The 14,338-nt window shown below is 42.2% G+C and overlaps 1 protein-coding gene and 1 non-coding gene across 2 annotated transcripts in view; both read left to right on the top strand.

Moving 5' to 3' along the window:
• The first annotated feature begins 521 nt into the window (after positions 1-521).
• TRNAA-UGC lies at positions 522-594 on the top strand. The gene has a single exon. It is a non-coding gene; the product is annotated as a tRNA-Ala (tRNA).
• Positions 595-4,760: 4,166 nt separating this feature from the next.
• LOC122661850 (anthocyanidin 3-O-glucosyltransferase 5-like) overlaps positions 4,761-14,338 on the top strand; it is a 28,573-nt gene continuing 18,995 nt past the window's right edge. The window contains exons 1-4 of the mRNA XM_043857357.1: positions 4,761-5,035; positions 5,369-5,698; positions 5,750-6,314; positions 11,494-12,574. Coding sequence (XP_043713292.1) covers positions 4,774-5,035; positions 5,369-5,698; positions 5,750-6,314; positions 11,494-12,574 — 2,238 coding nt within the window. The 5' untranslated portion in view covers positions 4,761-4,773. The remainder of the gene's footprint in view (positions 5,036-5,368; positions 5,699-5,749; positions 6,315-11,493; positions 12,575-14,338) is intronic.

Here is a 14,338-nt window from a genome sequence, read left to right as displayed (position 1 = left end):
GTACTAATAGTTTCCTTACAACAATTGCATTCATAAGTTTGTTTGGATAGAAAGTTTTTAATTTGTTATGTTATTCTGCATCATCTAATTTACTATCCTCTTAGGCTTCCACTGGTCCCAACAAGTGGTATTATAGCAATGTGCTCTTTAACAAGGACTTCACACTCTGAAGAATAATTCCATTCGACTACGGGGTGTCAATGGGCTGGGCTGAACTGGGTTTGGCCTTAACCCTAGCCCAAACCTAGGAGCTTTAACCTAAACCCAAGCCTAGACGACTCTAGCAGGGTTTTTTCAAGCCCAGCCCGACCCTGATTGATTCTGATGGCCCATTTAAGTGAAATTATCAAAGCCCATCAAGGTATCATAGCCCACTAGATATATATTAATGTATATCAATGCCCACTTAACAAAGCTCCAGCCCACTATTTGATGGCCCATTTAAGTGAAATTAATTCCAGCCAGGAAAAGTAGTGTTCAATAGTCATTAAAATGATAAATAAGGGATTATTAAATGTATAGGGGATGTAGCTCAAATGGTAGAGCGCTCGCTTTGCATGCGAGAGGTACAGGGTTCGATCCCCTGCATCTCCACTATTTAAACTGTTTTTCATTAAAAAAAAAGAAGAAAAAGTAGAGGGAATAAGGCCATAAGGGATGGAATCAGTTAGACCTTTCTCTTCTCTTCTTTACCTGTTTTTTTTTTTTTTTTTTTTTTGGTTTTACATTCAAAGGGATGTGCGCCATAGGGGATGTGGTGCATACAAAGAGAGCGATGTACATAGAACGGTGTATAAGGAAGGTGTACACAGAATAAACCATTTTCCCATCAAATTATAACTATAAAATTTTTTTTTTTGTGTATATAATTGACTAGGACACCAAAAACTAAATATTTAAATGGTTTTCAAAATTTATAAAATATTTTAATAACATCTCTCCCTTGCAGAATTTTGAATCGAGATCCTCTACTTCCGCCTGCCCGTACTGTCGTGTGCACCCCAGACACAGTAGGGCAGCGAAAGTACTGCCTTACCCTTGCCTGAGCGGGGGTAAGGCGGTATTTTTTGCCTTGCTGTGTGTGGGGCGTACGGCAATACTGAGCAGGCAGAAGTAGAGGATTCGGATCCTAGAATTCTTTCCACCTTTATAATATCAGGTGAGATCTACATGTCGCCTCGCATCTATTGGCATCTCTCACCCCAAACCAATGGGTGCACATAAGGGAGAGCTCATGATTCGTATAAAAGGGAAGGGATTCATATGATCAAGGAAGAAGGAGAGTGTTAGAGAGAGCCCGAGGAAGGAGAGAAAAAGTGGGGAGACATATATTATTGGTGGTTGATAAGGCATAAAGCACCCCACCAATCAAAAGAAGGCCACATGGCCGAGCCGAGGTCATTCCAAGAACCGAACTGAGCTCAGCGGAAGATCGGGCCTACCCGATCTTTGACAAACCTTACTGCTTGGCCGAGCTCGTCGGACACATCCAAGTCAACCGGACGCTGAGCCGAACTCGTACGGGTCCGACGAGGCCGACCTAGTAGGCCGAGCTCTTCGGCCGATCTCTGGCCGCACGGCACAGCATGGCAGATCAGTACCTACCCAAAGATCCCCCATCACGGCTGAGCTGCACGCCCGCCGACCCCATGGTCCGAGCCTACGCAGGTCGGCCTCGATTGGAGCACCCTAGCGCGGCCAAGCTCACACAACTAATGATGACCCTTAGGTCATACGGGCCGAGGCCGAGCTCTGAAGCCGAGCTCTCCATGAAGGCTACCATAACGCCCCACCGGAGATCATAGCGCCACATCAGCACCACCTGAGAATCACGGGATAAGAATAGAGTCACGATCTCATCACGATACCGAATCACACTCCCATTAGGACTCTTACCTTAACAAGAGTCCGACTTCGAAAGAAACTCTCCACTCCACTCCGCTGCGCGAGGAAGAGCCTTACCAAACAAGGACTCTTACCATACTACGACTCCTCCAACCGCCTCATCTTCCTCTATAAATACTAAGGTATGGAACTTTATTGATCATCTCACTTTTTACTAGCTGTTACACTGTTGCGCTGATGATCTAACTTTAGCATCGGAGAGTCCTAGGCCGGAGCCACACCGGCTCTCTTGTGCTCATTACTTGGTCTTTGCAGGCTCATCTGTGGGCGAACCAAGCATCGGAGGTTTCCATACGCAACAACGGTGTACATCAATTTCCCATTTTTTTTTTTTTAGTTTAAAGATGATTCCTATAAAATCTTTTTTCCATTGAAACAAATGGATTGGTAAGAAGAAAATGATTCTAAGGGAGTGACGTAGAGGAACCCAAAATCAACGGTCTATATTTGTTGGTTTCTAAATTTTGTGAATATCGTGTTCATATTATCGTACCAACATATTAGTTTTAAGAGGAAGAATTCTGTGTGGTGGAGCATGGGAAATTTTTTTGCTGCATCTTCTTGCTACAAGGCTGGCAGCCAAGGAAATGGAATAATTCACTTCTCCTTTGGGTTCATAAATACCCTCCTAAGTTTTAGTATTTTCTAAAATACCCTTTAAGATCCCATTTCCTTAGCTATCAGTCTTGTAGCTAGAACATTCCCACTACAAATGTAGCAGCAAAATTTCGTTCGAGAGCATGACCCTTGCACGTGTAAAAGCTAATAGGAATATGCGTGGAAACATAATAGGACAGGGTTACCTTTCATAGGGGTAGCGCGATCATTTCACCCCTTTTATGTCTGAGCACATGCTACATACTCTCAACAGAAACCATTTCCCCTAATTTCAATTCCATTGAACATTTCTATTTCTAAGTTAAAAGAAGGGGTTTGACTCATTGACTGCGTAGTATTTTTTTAGGGCGTCACCTCTAGTAAGAAACATAGGTGATCCATGGTCTGAATAAAAAAGGGATTCCATGTAGGCCTGTAAACGGATCGGATGTAATCGGATTCGGATATTTTTTGGTCAAATATGGATACCTCTAAACGGATTCGGATGCGGATCGAATTCGGATTTTCGACCATCCGTTTACACATTTGCCTTGTGTAACCCAAACCTTCCTCCCCCTAGTGGATACAATTCACTCTCAATCCATAGTTTTAGACCATGATTCTCTTCTCCTCATATTCTAGAACCTGTTGAATCTTCAAAAACCTTCAACATTATTATTTACTTAATTTTTTTTAATTAAGTATTCGGATTTGGATTTTTATCGGATTATTCGGATTTTTTTCCGGATATCTCTAATCGAATATGGATGCCCCTAAACGGATACGGATGCGGATCGAATTTGGATTTTCAGTTATCCATTTACAGCCCTAATTCCATGAAGTGGCCCCCAAAGTTTAGTTCATGTTTATTATTATTTTTTTTTTTGGAAAGAGAATGCTAACTAAGGGAGTGTGCTGCCCAGACATAGGCGCGTGCAGAATGATTGTCGTATCCCAAAAATTTTTACCTTTTCATGGGGTACGACAATCATTCCGCGCATCCTTGTGTTTGGGCACTAGGGCAGTGTACCACACACAACCAGTTAGGGTTCTTTCTCTCTATTTTTTTACACGATGTCAACTTATTATGGTGGTGGACCCCACCAACTTTGTTTTGATAACCACCAACCTCTTATAGTATTATGTTTATCGTTGACAAGAGTTGTAACCTGTCTTGATTAAAACCATAAATATAGAAATTAATAACCGCCAACTTCTGATATATATTATAAATTTTTTATTTAATTGTTATATTTGTCGTATTCTCAAACATTCTTTAAGTTAAAGGTATAAAAAGGGTTTTCAATAATTTGAGGAGTTGTTGCTTCTCTGATGGTTATCAAGTTGATCGTGGATGATATTTTCTATTTGTTTAACTTTTTGACAAGGAAGGTACTATCGTTAACATGTGCAATAATTTGGCTAGTTTTCGATCCATAGATTGTGGACATGTGTTCTAGTTCATCCATATGTTCTCCACACATTGATTTCAATAAAGTGCTCTTTTCTATCTTTAAAAATAAAAAAATCGAGGAAAACATGTTTTTTGTTCAAGATCGGGGCTCCTGTGCTAGCATGGAAGTCATTAAGAATACGCGGGGAAGCATCTCAAGGGAGGGATTTTCACCCCATTCTGTATCTGGGCACATGGGCCATGAATTTAGATACTCTCCAATGACATTTAACCATCAGAGTTGATCTCCTACCATCCATATGGTGTGGGCCACACTTTGGCGAGACTCCTTTCTCCCTAATTTAAAAATGACTTATTATTATATTACATGCGGAGAGGTTTTGTACATGTGCACGACCAAATGTACAAGCATCTGATGGGGTGCGGGGTGCAACATAGACCCTCATCCTCCGTCCAACCGTTGTGTGCATAGACAAAACCTTTTGCCATATCATATTATCAAAAAAATATATATATATGTTAAGATTACAAATTATTTGATAGGTAACGGAATGTCAAATGATTTTTTTTTTAAATTAGATGTCTTCGTTTTCATATGATTTAGTTCTCTCACTCTCTCTCTCTCTCTCCTTGTATTTTAAAAATTAGAATGTAGAAGTTTGTCATTTACTCAAGGAACAGTTGATTTCTCACAACCCAATAGAAAGAGAGTCAGAGACTAAAGACGGCACTTGAAAGATTTTATATTTATACTTCGATAGATTAATCGATGATGCAACGAATAAAAAGGGAACTTAACATTTCTTCTACTTATAAAACGGAAACCTTAGCTCTCCAGGCTTCAAGAGCAGGCAGCCATGGACTTGCCAAACCCACACATAGCACTGTTTGCAAGCCCCGGCATGGGCCATCTCATCCCTCTGGTAGCCCTCTCCAAGCGCTTGTTCTCCCTGCACGGCTTCCACTCCACCATCTTCATCGTCTCAACCTCACCCCCCTCCTCTAAAGCTATCCAATCCAAACTCGATTCCTTACAACTCCCCTCCGCCATCAACGTCGTCCATCTCTCACCGCCCGATGTCTCCGCCTTCGTCACTCCCCAAACAGCCATCGTCCCCCGTATCCACATCACAGTCAGAGAATCAATCTCAGCTTTATGAGCTGCTATTGCTGCCATGTCACCGCAACCCATTGGTCTGGTCGTCGAAATGTTCGGCACCGCCGCTTTCCCCATCGCAGAAGAGCTCGGCATCCCCAAATACGTTTACATCCCGTCGACGGCAGCGTACTTGGCGTTGATGGTGTACGTGCCAACGCTGCATAAGGAGAGAGAGGGCGAGTACGTGGACATGCAGGAGCCGGTTCGGATACCCGGTTGCAAGCCGATTCGGGTGGAGGATCTGCTCGATTCCCTGATGGACCGGAAGAAAGAGCAGTACGACTGCAGCGTATAAATGGGGTCCACGTTGCCCCGTGCAGATGCGATATTGATAAACACGTGGGAGGATTTCGAGCCAAGGACACTCAAAGCCCTTCGAGAGAATCCAATCCTACGTCGGATCATGCCCCTGCCGGTTTATCCGGTTGGACCTTTAGTGAGATCATCCGGTCTACCTTGTGACCAATCATCACGGGTAGATTGTCTGGATTGGCTGGACGAACAACCCGTGGAATCGGTGATTTACGTATCGTTTGGAAGCGGTGGAACGTTGTCGGAGGAGCAACTCACTGAGTTGGCTTTGGGTTTGGAGATGAGTGGGAGCCGATTCCTTTGGGTGGTTCGTCCGCCAGCTGGTAAGGACGGGGCTTTCTTCAACATCGGGAGGAGGGGAGGAGACGAAGGTGTTGGGATGTCAAAATACTTGCCGGACGGGTTCTTGACCCGAACCCGAGAAGTGGGATTGGTTGTACCCATGTGGGCTCCACAGGTGGAGGTGTTGAGACATCCATCGGTTGGAGGTTTCATATCTCATTGCGGGTGGAACTCGACGCTGGAAAGCATGATGAACGGAGTGCCGATGATCACGTGGCCGCTGTACGCGGAGCAGAGGATGAATGCGGCAATGCTGGCGGAGGATGTAGGGGTGGGTTTGAGAACGAAGGAGCTGCCGACGAAGAAGGTGGTGGGAATGGAAGAGATAGAGAAGCTGGTGAGGTTTGTAATGGGGAAGGAAGGGGAAGGAATGAGGAAAAGAATAAAGGAAGTGAAGGAGAGTGGGTTGAGAGCGGTGGGTGAAGGTGGGTCTTCTCGGGATTGGTTGTCTCATGTTGCGCAGGAGTGGAAGAAGATTGGTTATAATAAAGCAAACGCAATGAAGAGGAGTTGGGAGGGAGATAAGGATGAAACAGAGTTTTCTCCCGCCATATCTCAATCCCATGCGATCAAGAGAAAAGCTCAGTAAGAATGAAACGGACAAGAAACACTATGAAAAGATTTCAATTCATGGGTTTGTAGATCTGTACAGTGAAGGGAAAATTTTTAATAATAAATTTGGCGTAAAAATTTAATTTCCACTGTTTTTTTTCCTGAAAATGAGAGGCTCTTGTAAAATTTTAAGGCCAACGTACAAAACAAATAATTAAAAATGAAATTTTACTCGTAAATTTGTTTTATCGACTATTTTAAGTCGAAACAAACGGAAACAAAGAGAAAAACCACAGGGTAAATCCATGAGGAACCTCCTATAATGAGAGAAACCCCCCTGCTGCAAACAAGCAAGCTGACTGTCCTTCCCAATCCTCTTTATCTTTTTTTTTGAAAATCAAAGCTCCACTACTTTTCCATTTATGTCTCTTTACAAGGCCTACATAAAAATGAGTCTCTTCTTCCCATTGGGCTAGACCGCGCATGATGGACTCCCATATAAGAATATACAATGCAATAAGAGAGGAATCCTTCAATTTTTAAGGGGAGCTTATGGTTCACCCACATTAATGAAGTTCTAAACCTAACTTCAATGTGGAATTGAGATATGAGAAAAAGAATTCTATTTGGGAGTGTACGCCATGCACCTAGATACATGAAAGGCAAAATGACGATCCCACCCATCATGAAATGTGCAAATGACATATCACTTGATGCCCTCATGCGCTTTACCATTGGTCCCCAGAATACTCATTAATAATTATATTAAGGGAAACTTTCACTTAATTCCCTTGAGGCTGAGCTACGTATCACGTAATTATAAAAACACCCGTCAGTTTTGAGAAATTTCGTGTGCCCCTTATTTTTCTATAAAATTAACACATACATGCCTCCATTCCGTTAATGCAGAACTAACAACATTAAAATCAATGGGTAAAGTAACAAAAATGCCTCTGCAAAAACAAAAGAGAAAAAACCTGCAACTCATCTTCTTCAAATCGTTTAGGATTTTAAAAAGGAAAGATGAGTTTCAAATATCCTTCCTAATTTGAGAACTAGACACCCTTTCGGTCACTACAACTCTAACAGGTAAACACCAAACCAATGCCCAGTTACACAAAATTACAAAACAAAAAAAAAACAGAAAAAAAGAAAAAGGAATTCATAAAAACCCATCAGTTTGAAAGACCCATTTCAATTCTCTAATTTTCTCTGCAATTCTCCTTCTTGACTTCATTTTCCAATCCTTAAGCCTTAATTCCAGTTTACGAAACCGGCGGGATGTTTTCGGAGCTGTTCAATTTCTCACCTGGGACAGCTACTACCGCCGACCTTTGGGACAATCAGATCGCATCTAGTTACCGTCTGTCACGGCCATCACCGGCGGCTAACGAGTGGTACGGTAACAGATCACAAGGAATGGTAGGGGGGTTGGCCGGTTGGGTCATTTGGGAGATGGGAAGCATCACCAGACGAGTAGTAATGACCGTCACAGTATCATTTTGGAGAGAGAGAGGATCTCTCGGTTGATACACAGTAATAGCAGCATAGCTCACCATCTTCATCATCAGATTCCAGCAGGTATAAATGCGGATTCAGCTCCAGTCATGCAACTTTTCCTCATGAATCCACAGCCAAGGTCACCTTCGATCTCCTCCCCCAACTCAGCCCACTTCTTCATCTCACATGCCAACTTTCCAATCCGCCGGTGTTGCAGCAACAGCTGCTTTTGGTGATAGTTCAATTCATCACTCGTAGTTCACATGAGTTGGAGGAGATAATATCAGTACCAAAATCGGAGGGGTTGTGGACAGACAAGGGCTTTCGTTGTCGCTATCCTCATTGTTGCAATTCATTTTCTTTTTTTTCAAACATTAAACGATTTGCGGAAGATGAGTTACAAGGTTTTTTTCTTGTATTTTTGTAAGGATATTTTTGTTACGATTTTAACATTGTTATTTTTACACTAACGAAATGAAGGCATGTGTTAACTATTTAGAAAATATAGGGACATGCAAAATTTTTCAAAACTGATGAGTATTTTTGTAATTACATGATACCTCTGCGAGATACGTGAAAATTTCCCTTATATTAATTATTAGAAAATTCATAAGAAAATACCAATTTTTGGGTGAGTAAATAAAACCTTTGTTTTTTGGGTTGAAATGAATAAGACTGATACACCTTAGACAATAACCAACCAATGAGTGTGAGACACGTCTTAGAATTTCCTAGGACTACTAAGTAGAAGGACAACATGACACGTCAACATTGGGATTCGCTTGCGGGACAAGAAATCGACTCATGGCTCGTACCAAGGACGGTTGATGGCAGTTGGGGCCACCCACCATGTCAGTGAAGGTTCCGCTCCTGACTAGGGAACATGCCCCTAGATTAGGATAACCACTCCACCATTGCCATGTGCCAAGAGACAGGAGATAGAGAGATTCTCAACAGCCTCGAGAACCACGCTATGTATAAATGGTGGTGGAGGGACCCTGGTAAAGGCATTTGACAACTCACTTTCTTACTGCTCTTCGTACCCTTCTTTTCAAAATCTATCTGTCCGCTGGACTGGACTGGCTTAAATATCGAAAAATCTTACTTCGGAGTTTGCTCCAAGGCCTTGTCAATGTTTTTTTATTTTTTTTACAAATCGTCCACGTTTCTAAGAAACATTTTTGGCAACAATAAAGATAAAAATCATCATAACATAATGATTGATTTATGTGTTTTTTATGTTCAAATTAAAATTTTTTTCTCCTCTATGTTGGCATTTTCTCAATAGTTAATACTGTCATACTATTATTAATGAGTGAATTAATAAACATGCACCCATCTTTTTTTTTTTTTTATAGGAGAAAAACCAAATATATTAAACCAAAGAGATATGTACAAAATTTTTAGCTTGGTCATGGTTGGCCAAGTTAAGTGCTACACTCAAGCAAAATCGATCCATTAGCAGAACTTACGAGATATTAGGACCTAGTCTACTGATATGTAATAAGTCTTTAATAAAGTACCATGGCCAGGGATTACGAGATGGAGATAGAAGAACGTTAGTGATCGCGTGGTTGGAACACCATATTTCTTTTATCTCCAAACCTATGTTGAGAGCTTGGTCAAGACCCACCCTAGTACTGTGAAGTTCTGGCTCCCATGCCAATGAAACATTAATAAACCCTGCAATTAAGGACAAAAAACTCCCATCTAACAAAATTATATTCGACCAACCTGCAAGATTTACTCCTGGAGTTTGGAAACCTGCACAAATTAAAACAGGAAATTTAAGATTTGGAAGAGAGTACCAACTAGAAACGGTGCATTGCACATCAGAGTCCTCAATTACATAATGGGATGAAAGAGGTCGGAGAGAAATATTCAGATCTATGATCTAGTGAGAGACCTGTTTGAGCACCCATTGGGCATCAGGTGAAGCAGAATTAATGACAATGTTGTTTCTAGCAGCCCAAATAAAATAACAAGTGATAATGAAAACCTCAAAAAACCAAATGATAGAGGGTTTGTCTAACTGACGAGAAGAGAAAAATCTGAGACAAAAGTCACTCAAGGAAGCATAAGTCAGGAACTTAGTTCTTAATCCCAGGGGTTCTGCTACCCAGATGTGTTTGACCCAATCGCAAGATAGAAATAAGTGCCAATAGGATTCAGAACAATTTTCACAAAAAGCACAGGTGGGGTCGATCTGAAGCCATTTTGGAATGGAAGCCTTGACCGGGAGTCCTACATTTAGCACACATCAAAAAAAAAATTTAAACTTGGGGTGAATCTTAAGCTTCCAAAAAATATTCCACTAAGAAAAAAAAAAAATATTAGAAGAATCAGAGATAGGAGTTAAAGATCCAGCAGCGATTTTAGTCCTGAACTTCCCATCTTTAGACAGAGAGTACCACCAGTCATCAGAATTAGTAAAACTAACATTTAGCAGTTGGGATGAAAAATGTGCAGGAAGCATGGAAATCTTTGTTACTCTTGAAAGTAAATTGCTATCCCAAATTCTACTTTATTAATCTTTGTTTGAATATTCTAGTGCTCCTCATTTTCTTACGTGGTGTCAACTTATTAAAGAGGTGGGCCCACCAACTTTGGTATGCCAACGTCTACAAGTAGGGCATCAACTTCGTATACAGGTGGTTCATCAAAAAAACAAAAAAAAAAAAAACTTCTTATACAGGTGGTGGACCTCACCAATTCTTTTTTAATAACCACCAACCTGTTATACATATACCGGTTTTTTGTAAACAGTTGTTTTACATATACAATATTATGTTTATCGTTGACAAGTATGTTGTAACCTGTCTTGATTAAAACCATAAATATAGGAAAATTAATGGGAGTATCTAGATAACCACCAACATCTTATTTATTTTGTGTCAAAAAAAAAAAAAAACATCTTATTTATTTTATAATTTCTTCATTTAATTGTTATATTTATCTTATTTTCGAACGTTCTTTAAGTTAAAGGCATAAAAAGAGTTTTTTAAAATAATTTGAGAGAAATAAGTTTTTTGTGTGAGACCGTGGCTCCTGTGCTAGCATGGAAGTCACTGAGAGCATACGAAGAAGCATCAGCAGGAGAGGAATTTTTGTTTTTCATGGGGTGAGGAAATCATGTCGCCTCATCCTGGATCTGGGCCCAGGGGGCCGTGAATCGAAATCCTCTCCAATGATATTTAACTATCAGAGTCAATCTTCCACCATCGTCTCACATCCCATGGATGATGGGAAATTGACTCTAGTGGGTTAAATGTCATTGAAGAGGATCCGGGCTCCAAGGACAGGCTCTTTCTACCTAATTTGAAAATGACTTATTATTATATTATATGTAGAGGGGCTTTGTGTACAACCATGTGTACGAACATCGGATGGAGTGACAGGTGATCGCACTGTAGACCCTCATCCTCAGTCCAACCATGTGTACTATCCATGTGTATGCATAGTCGTGCATTATGCATGGCTGCACAAAACCTTTTGCTATATCATATTATCAAAAATATATATAACAAGATTACAAATCATTTATTCAACAAAAAAAAAAAAAAAAAATTACAAATCATTTGATAGCTTAAGGATCCGGACTCGTTGAATTCTCTAAACCCAATAGAAAGAGTGAGAGACAAAAGACGAGACGACACTTGAAAGAATATATATTTAGCCTCCAGACTTGAAGTCCCCCCAACCCCCACAGCAGGCAGGCCGCCATGGAGTTGCCAAACCCACACATAGCACTGTTTGCAAGCCCCGGCATGGGCCATCTCATCCCTCTGGTAGCCCTCTCCGAGCGCTTGCTCTCCCTGCATGGCTTCCACTCCACCATCTTCGTCGCCTCAACCTCAGCCCCCTCCTCTAAAGCTATCCAATCCAAACTCGATTCCCTACAGCTTCCCTCCGCCATCAACGTCATCCATCTCTCGCCGCCTGATATTTCCGCCCTCGTCACTGCCCAAACAGCCGCCGTCCCCCGTATCCACATCACAGTCAGAGAATCAATCTCAGCCTTAAGAGCTGCAATTACTGCCATGTCACCGCAGCCCATTGTCCTGGTCGTCGAAACGTTCGGCACCGCCGCTTTCTCCATCGCAGAAGAGCTTGGCATCCCCAAATACGTTTACATCCCGTCGACGGCAGCATACTCGGCGTTGATGGTGTGCGTGCCAACGCTGCATAACGAGATAAAGGGCGAGTACGTGGACATGCAAGAGCCGGTTCGAATACCCGGTTGCAAGCCGATTCGGGTGGAGGATCTGGTAGAATCCATGATGGACCGGAAGATTGAGCAGTACGACTGCTGTTTATATATGGGGTCCACGTTGCCCCTTGCAGATGCGTTACTGATAAACACGTGGGAGGATTTAGAGCCAACCACACTCAAAGCCCTTCGAGAGGATCCAATCCTAAGTCGGATCATTCCCCTGCCGGTTTATCCGGTTGGACCATTAGTGATATCATCCGGTCTACCTTGTGATCAATCATCACGTGTAGATTGTCTGGATTGGCTGGACAAACAACCCGTGGAATCGGTGATTTATGTATCGTTTGGAAGCGGTGGAACGTTGTCGGAGGAGCAACTCACTGAGTTGGCTATGGGGTTGGAGATGAGTGGGAGTCGATTCCTTTGGGTGGTGCGTCCGCCAGCTGGGAAGGACGGGGCTTTCTTCAACGTCGGGAGGAGCGGCGGAGATGAAGGTGTAGGGATGTCAAAGTACTTGCCGGACGGGTTCTTGACCCGAACCCGAGAAGTGGGATTGGTTGTACCTATGTGGGCCCCGCAGGTGGAGGTGTTGAGCCATCCATCTGTTGGAGGTTTCGTATCACATTGCGGGTGGAACTCGACGCTGGAAAGCATGGTCAACGGAGTGCCGATAATCGCATGGCCGTTGTTCGCTGAGCAGAGGATGAATGCGGCGATGCTGGCGGAGGATGTAGGGGGGGGTTTGAGAACGAAGGAGTTGCCGACGAAGAAGGTGGTGCGAAGGGAAGAGATAGAGAAGCTGGTGAGGTTTGTCATGGGAAAGGAAGGGGAAGGAATGAGGAAAAGAATGAAGGAAGTGAAGGAGAGTGGGTTGAGAGCGGTAGGTGAAGGTGGGTCTTCTCGGGATTGGCTCTCTCATGTTGCGCAGGAGTGGAAGAAGATTGGTTATACTAAAGCAAAGGCAATGAAGAGGAGTCAGGAGGGAGAGAAGGATGGAGTTCATGAAAGGTCATGGCAGTCAAACTTATATCCTAATAGTTTTTCCTTTGCTAAGGGTAATACTTTGGGATCCAGATCCTATACGATGCGAGCTGCCCCAGTGGTCGTGCTGCATAGACATAGGATCACATGCAATGACTATCTTACCCTTGTTCGAACGCCTTACCCAAATGAGAGTAAGACGAACAAGATGCACCACCTTGTTTCTGCACAACAAGGCACAGTTGGGGCAGCTCGCCTTAAAGGATCTGGATTGAACACTTTAAAAGTTTCAATGTTGAAGTAATCATTGACTCCGTGATCAATCCTCCGGTCCCGAGCTTCCTGCTCTACCTAATCCAATATAGTTTATTTTTCGGATTCTGATACTCTATGTCCGGGCAGCTGAGCGGCCAGTCCTGGGCTTCACATGTACTCTACCTTGTCCTTTTCTCATGTAACCACTATCTCATATCATAAATACAACTGCAAACCCACAAGCAACGTGTGGGATTACTAACAACAAAAAGAATTCTTATACAGATCAAGGGTAAAATTAAAAAAAAATTTTGATTTTTAAAGAAAAGTAGGGGTAAAACCGACGATCCAGGGCGATAAGGCTGATTTTGATCTGTTCGTATTGGTATGGGTAGAGACCATACCTTCAATAGATCCGACTCCTCTATTTCCGTTTGCCGGGTAATGCCGTGTGCCCCCACACACAAGCGCAATGGAAAGTACCACCTTACCCCCGCTCAGGCAAGGCGCTCGAGTAGAGGTAAGACGGCACATTCTGCTTTACTTGTGTGTGGGGCGCACGCTGCAGTAAGGGCAGGCAGAAGTAGAGGAGTCGAATTGTACTTTCAATACCTGGGCCACACTTCTAGACGAAAAACATTTTCCAATCAAATTATTACTATAATGTTTTTATTTTTTTTTGTATATAACTGACTAGGACACCCCCATTCCAATTTTTTTTTCAAAGATAAAAACTAAATAATTAAATGATTTTCAAAATTTATAGCATATTTTAATAAAATCTCTCTAATAGAGTTCTTTCCACTTTTATAATATCGGGGAGATCTACTTGTTGCCTCGCATCAATTGGCATCTCTCTCACCAAACCAATGGGCGCATATAAGGGAGTGCTCACAATTCGTATATAAGGAAAGTAATTCATATGATCGAGAAAGAAAGAGAATGTTACAGAGCCTGAGAAGGAGAGAGAAAGTGGGGCGGTGTGTACGTCACTTTCTCATTTTCTTTTGATTTAAATATTATTCTTATAAAATTTATTTTCTATTTTTTTTTGGTGAAAAAATCTTTTTCCATTGAAACAAATGGAGTTGGTAAGAAAGAAAATGAT

The sequence above is a fragment of the Telopea speciosissima genome, chromosome 5, assembly GCF_018873765.1.
Source record: "Telopea speciosissima isolate NSW1024214 ecotype Mountain lineage chromosome 5, Tspe_v1, whole genome shotgun sequence".
NCBI classification, from domain to species: Eukaryota; Viridiplantae; Streptophyta; class Magnoliopsida; order Proteales; family Proteaceae; genus Telopea; species Telopea speciosissima.
This window is presented reverse-complemented; position numbering and strand designations above follow the sequence as displayed.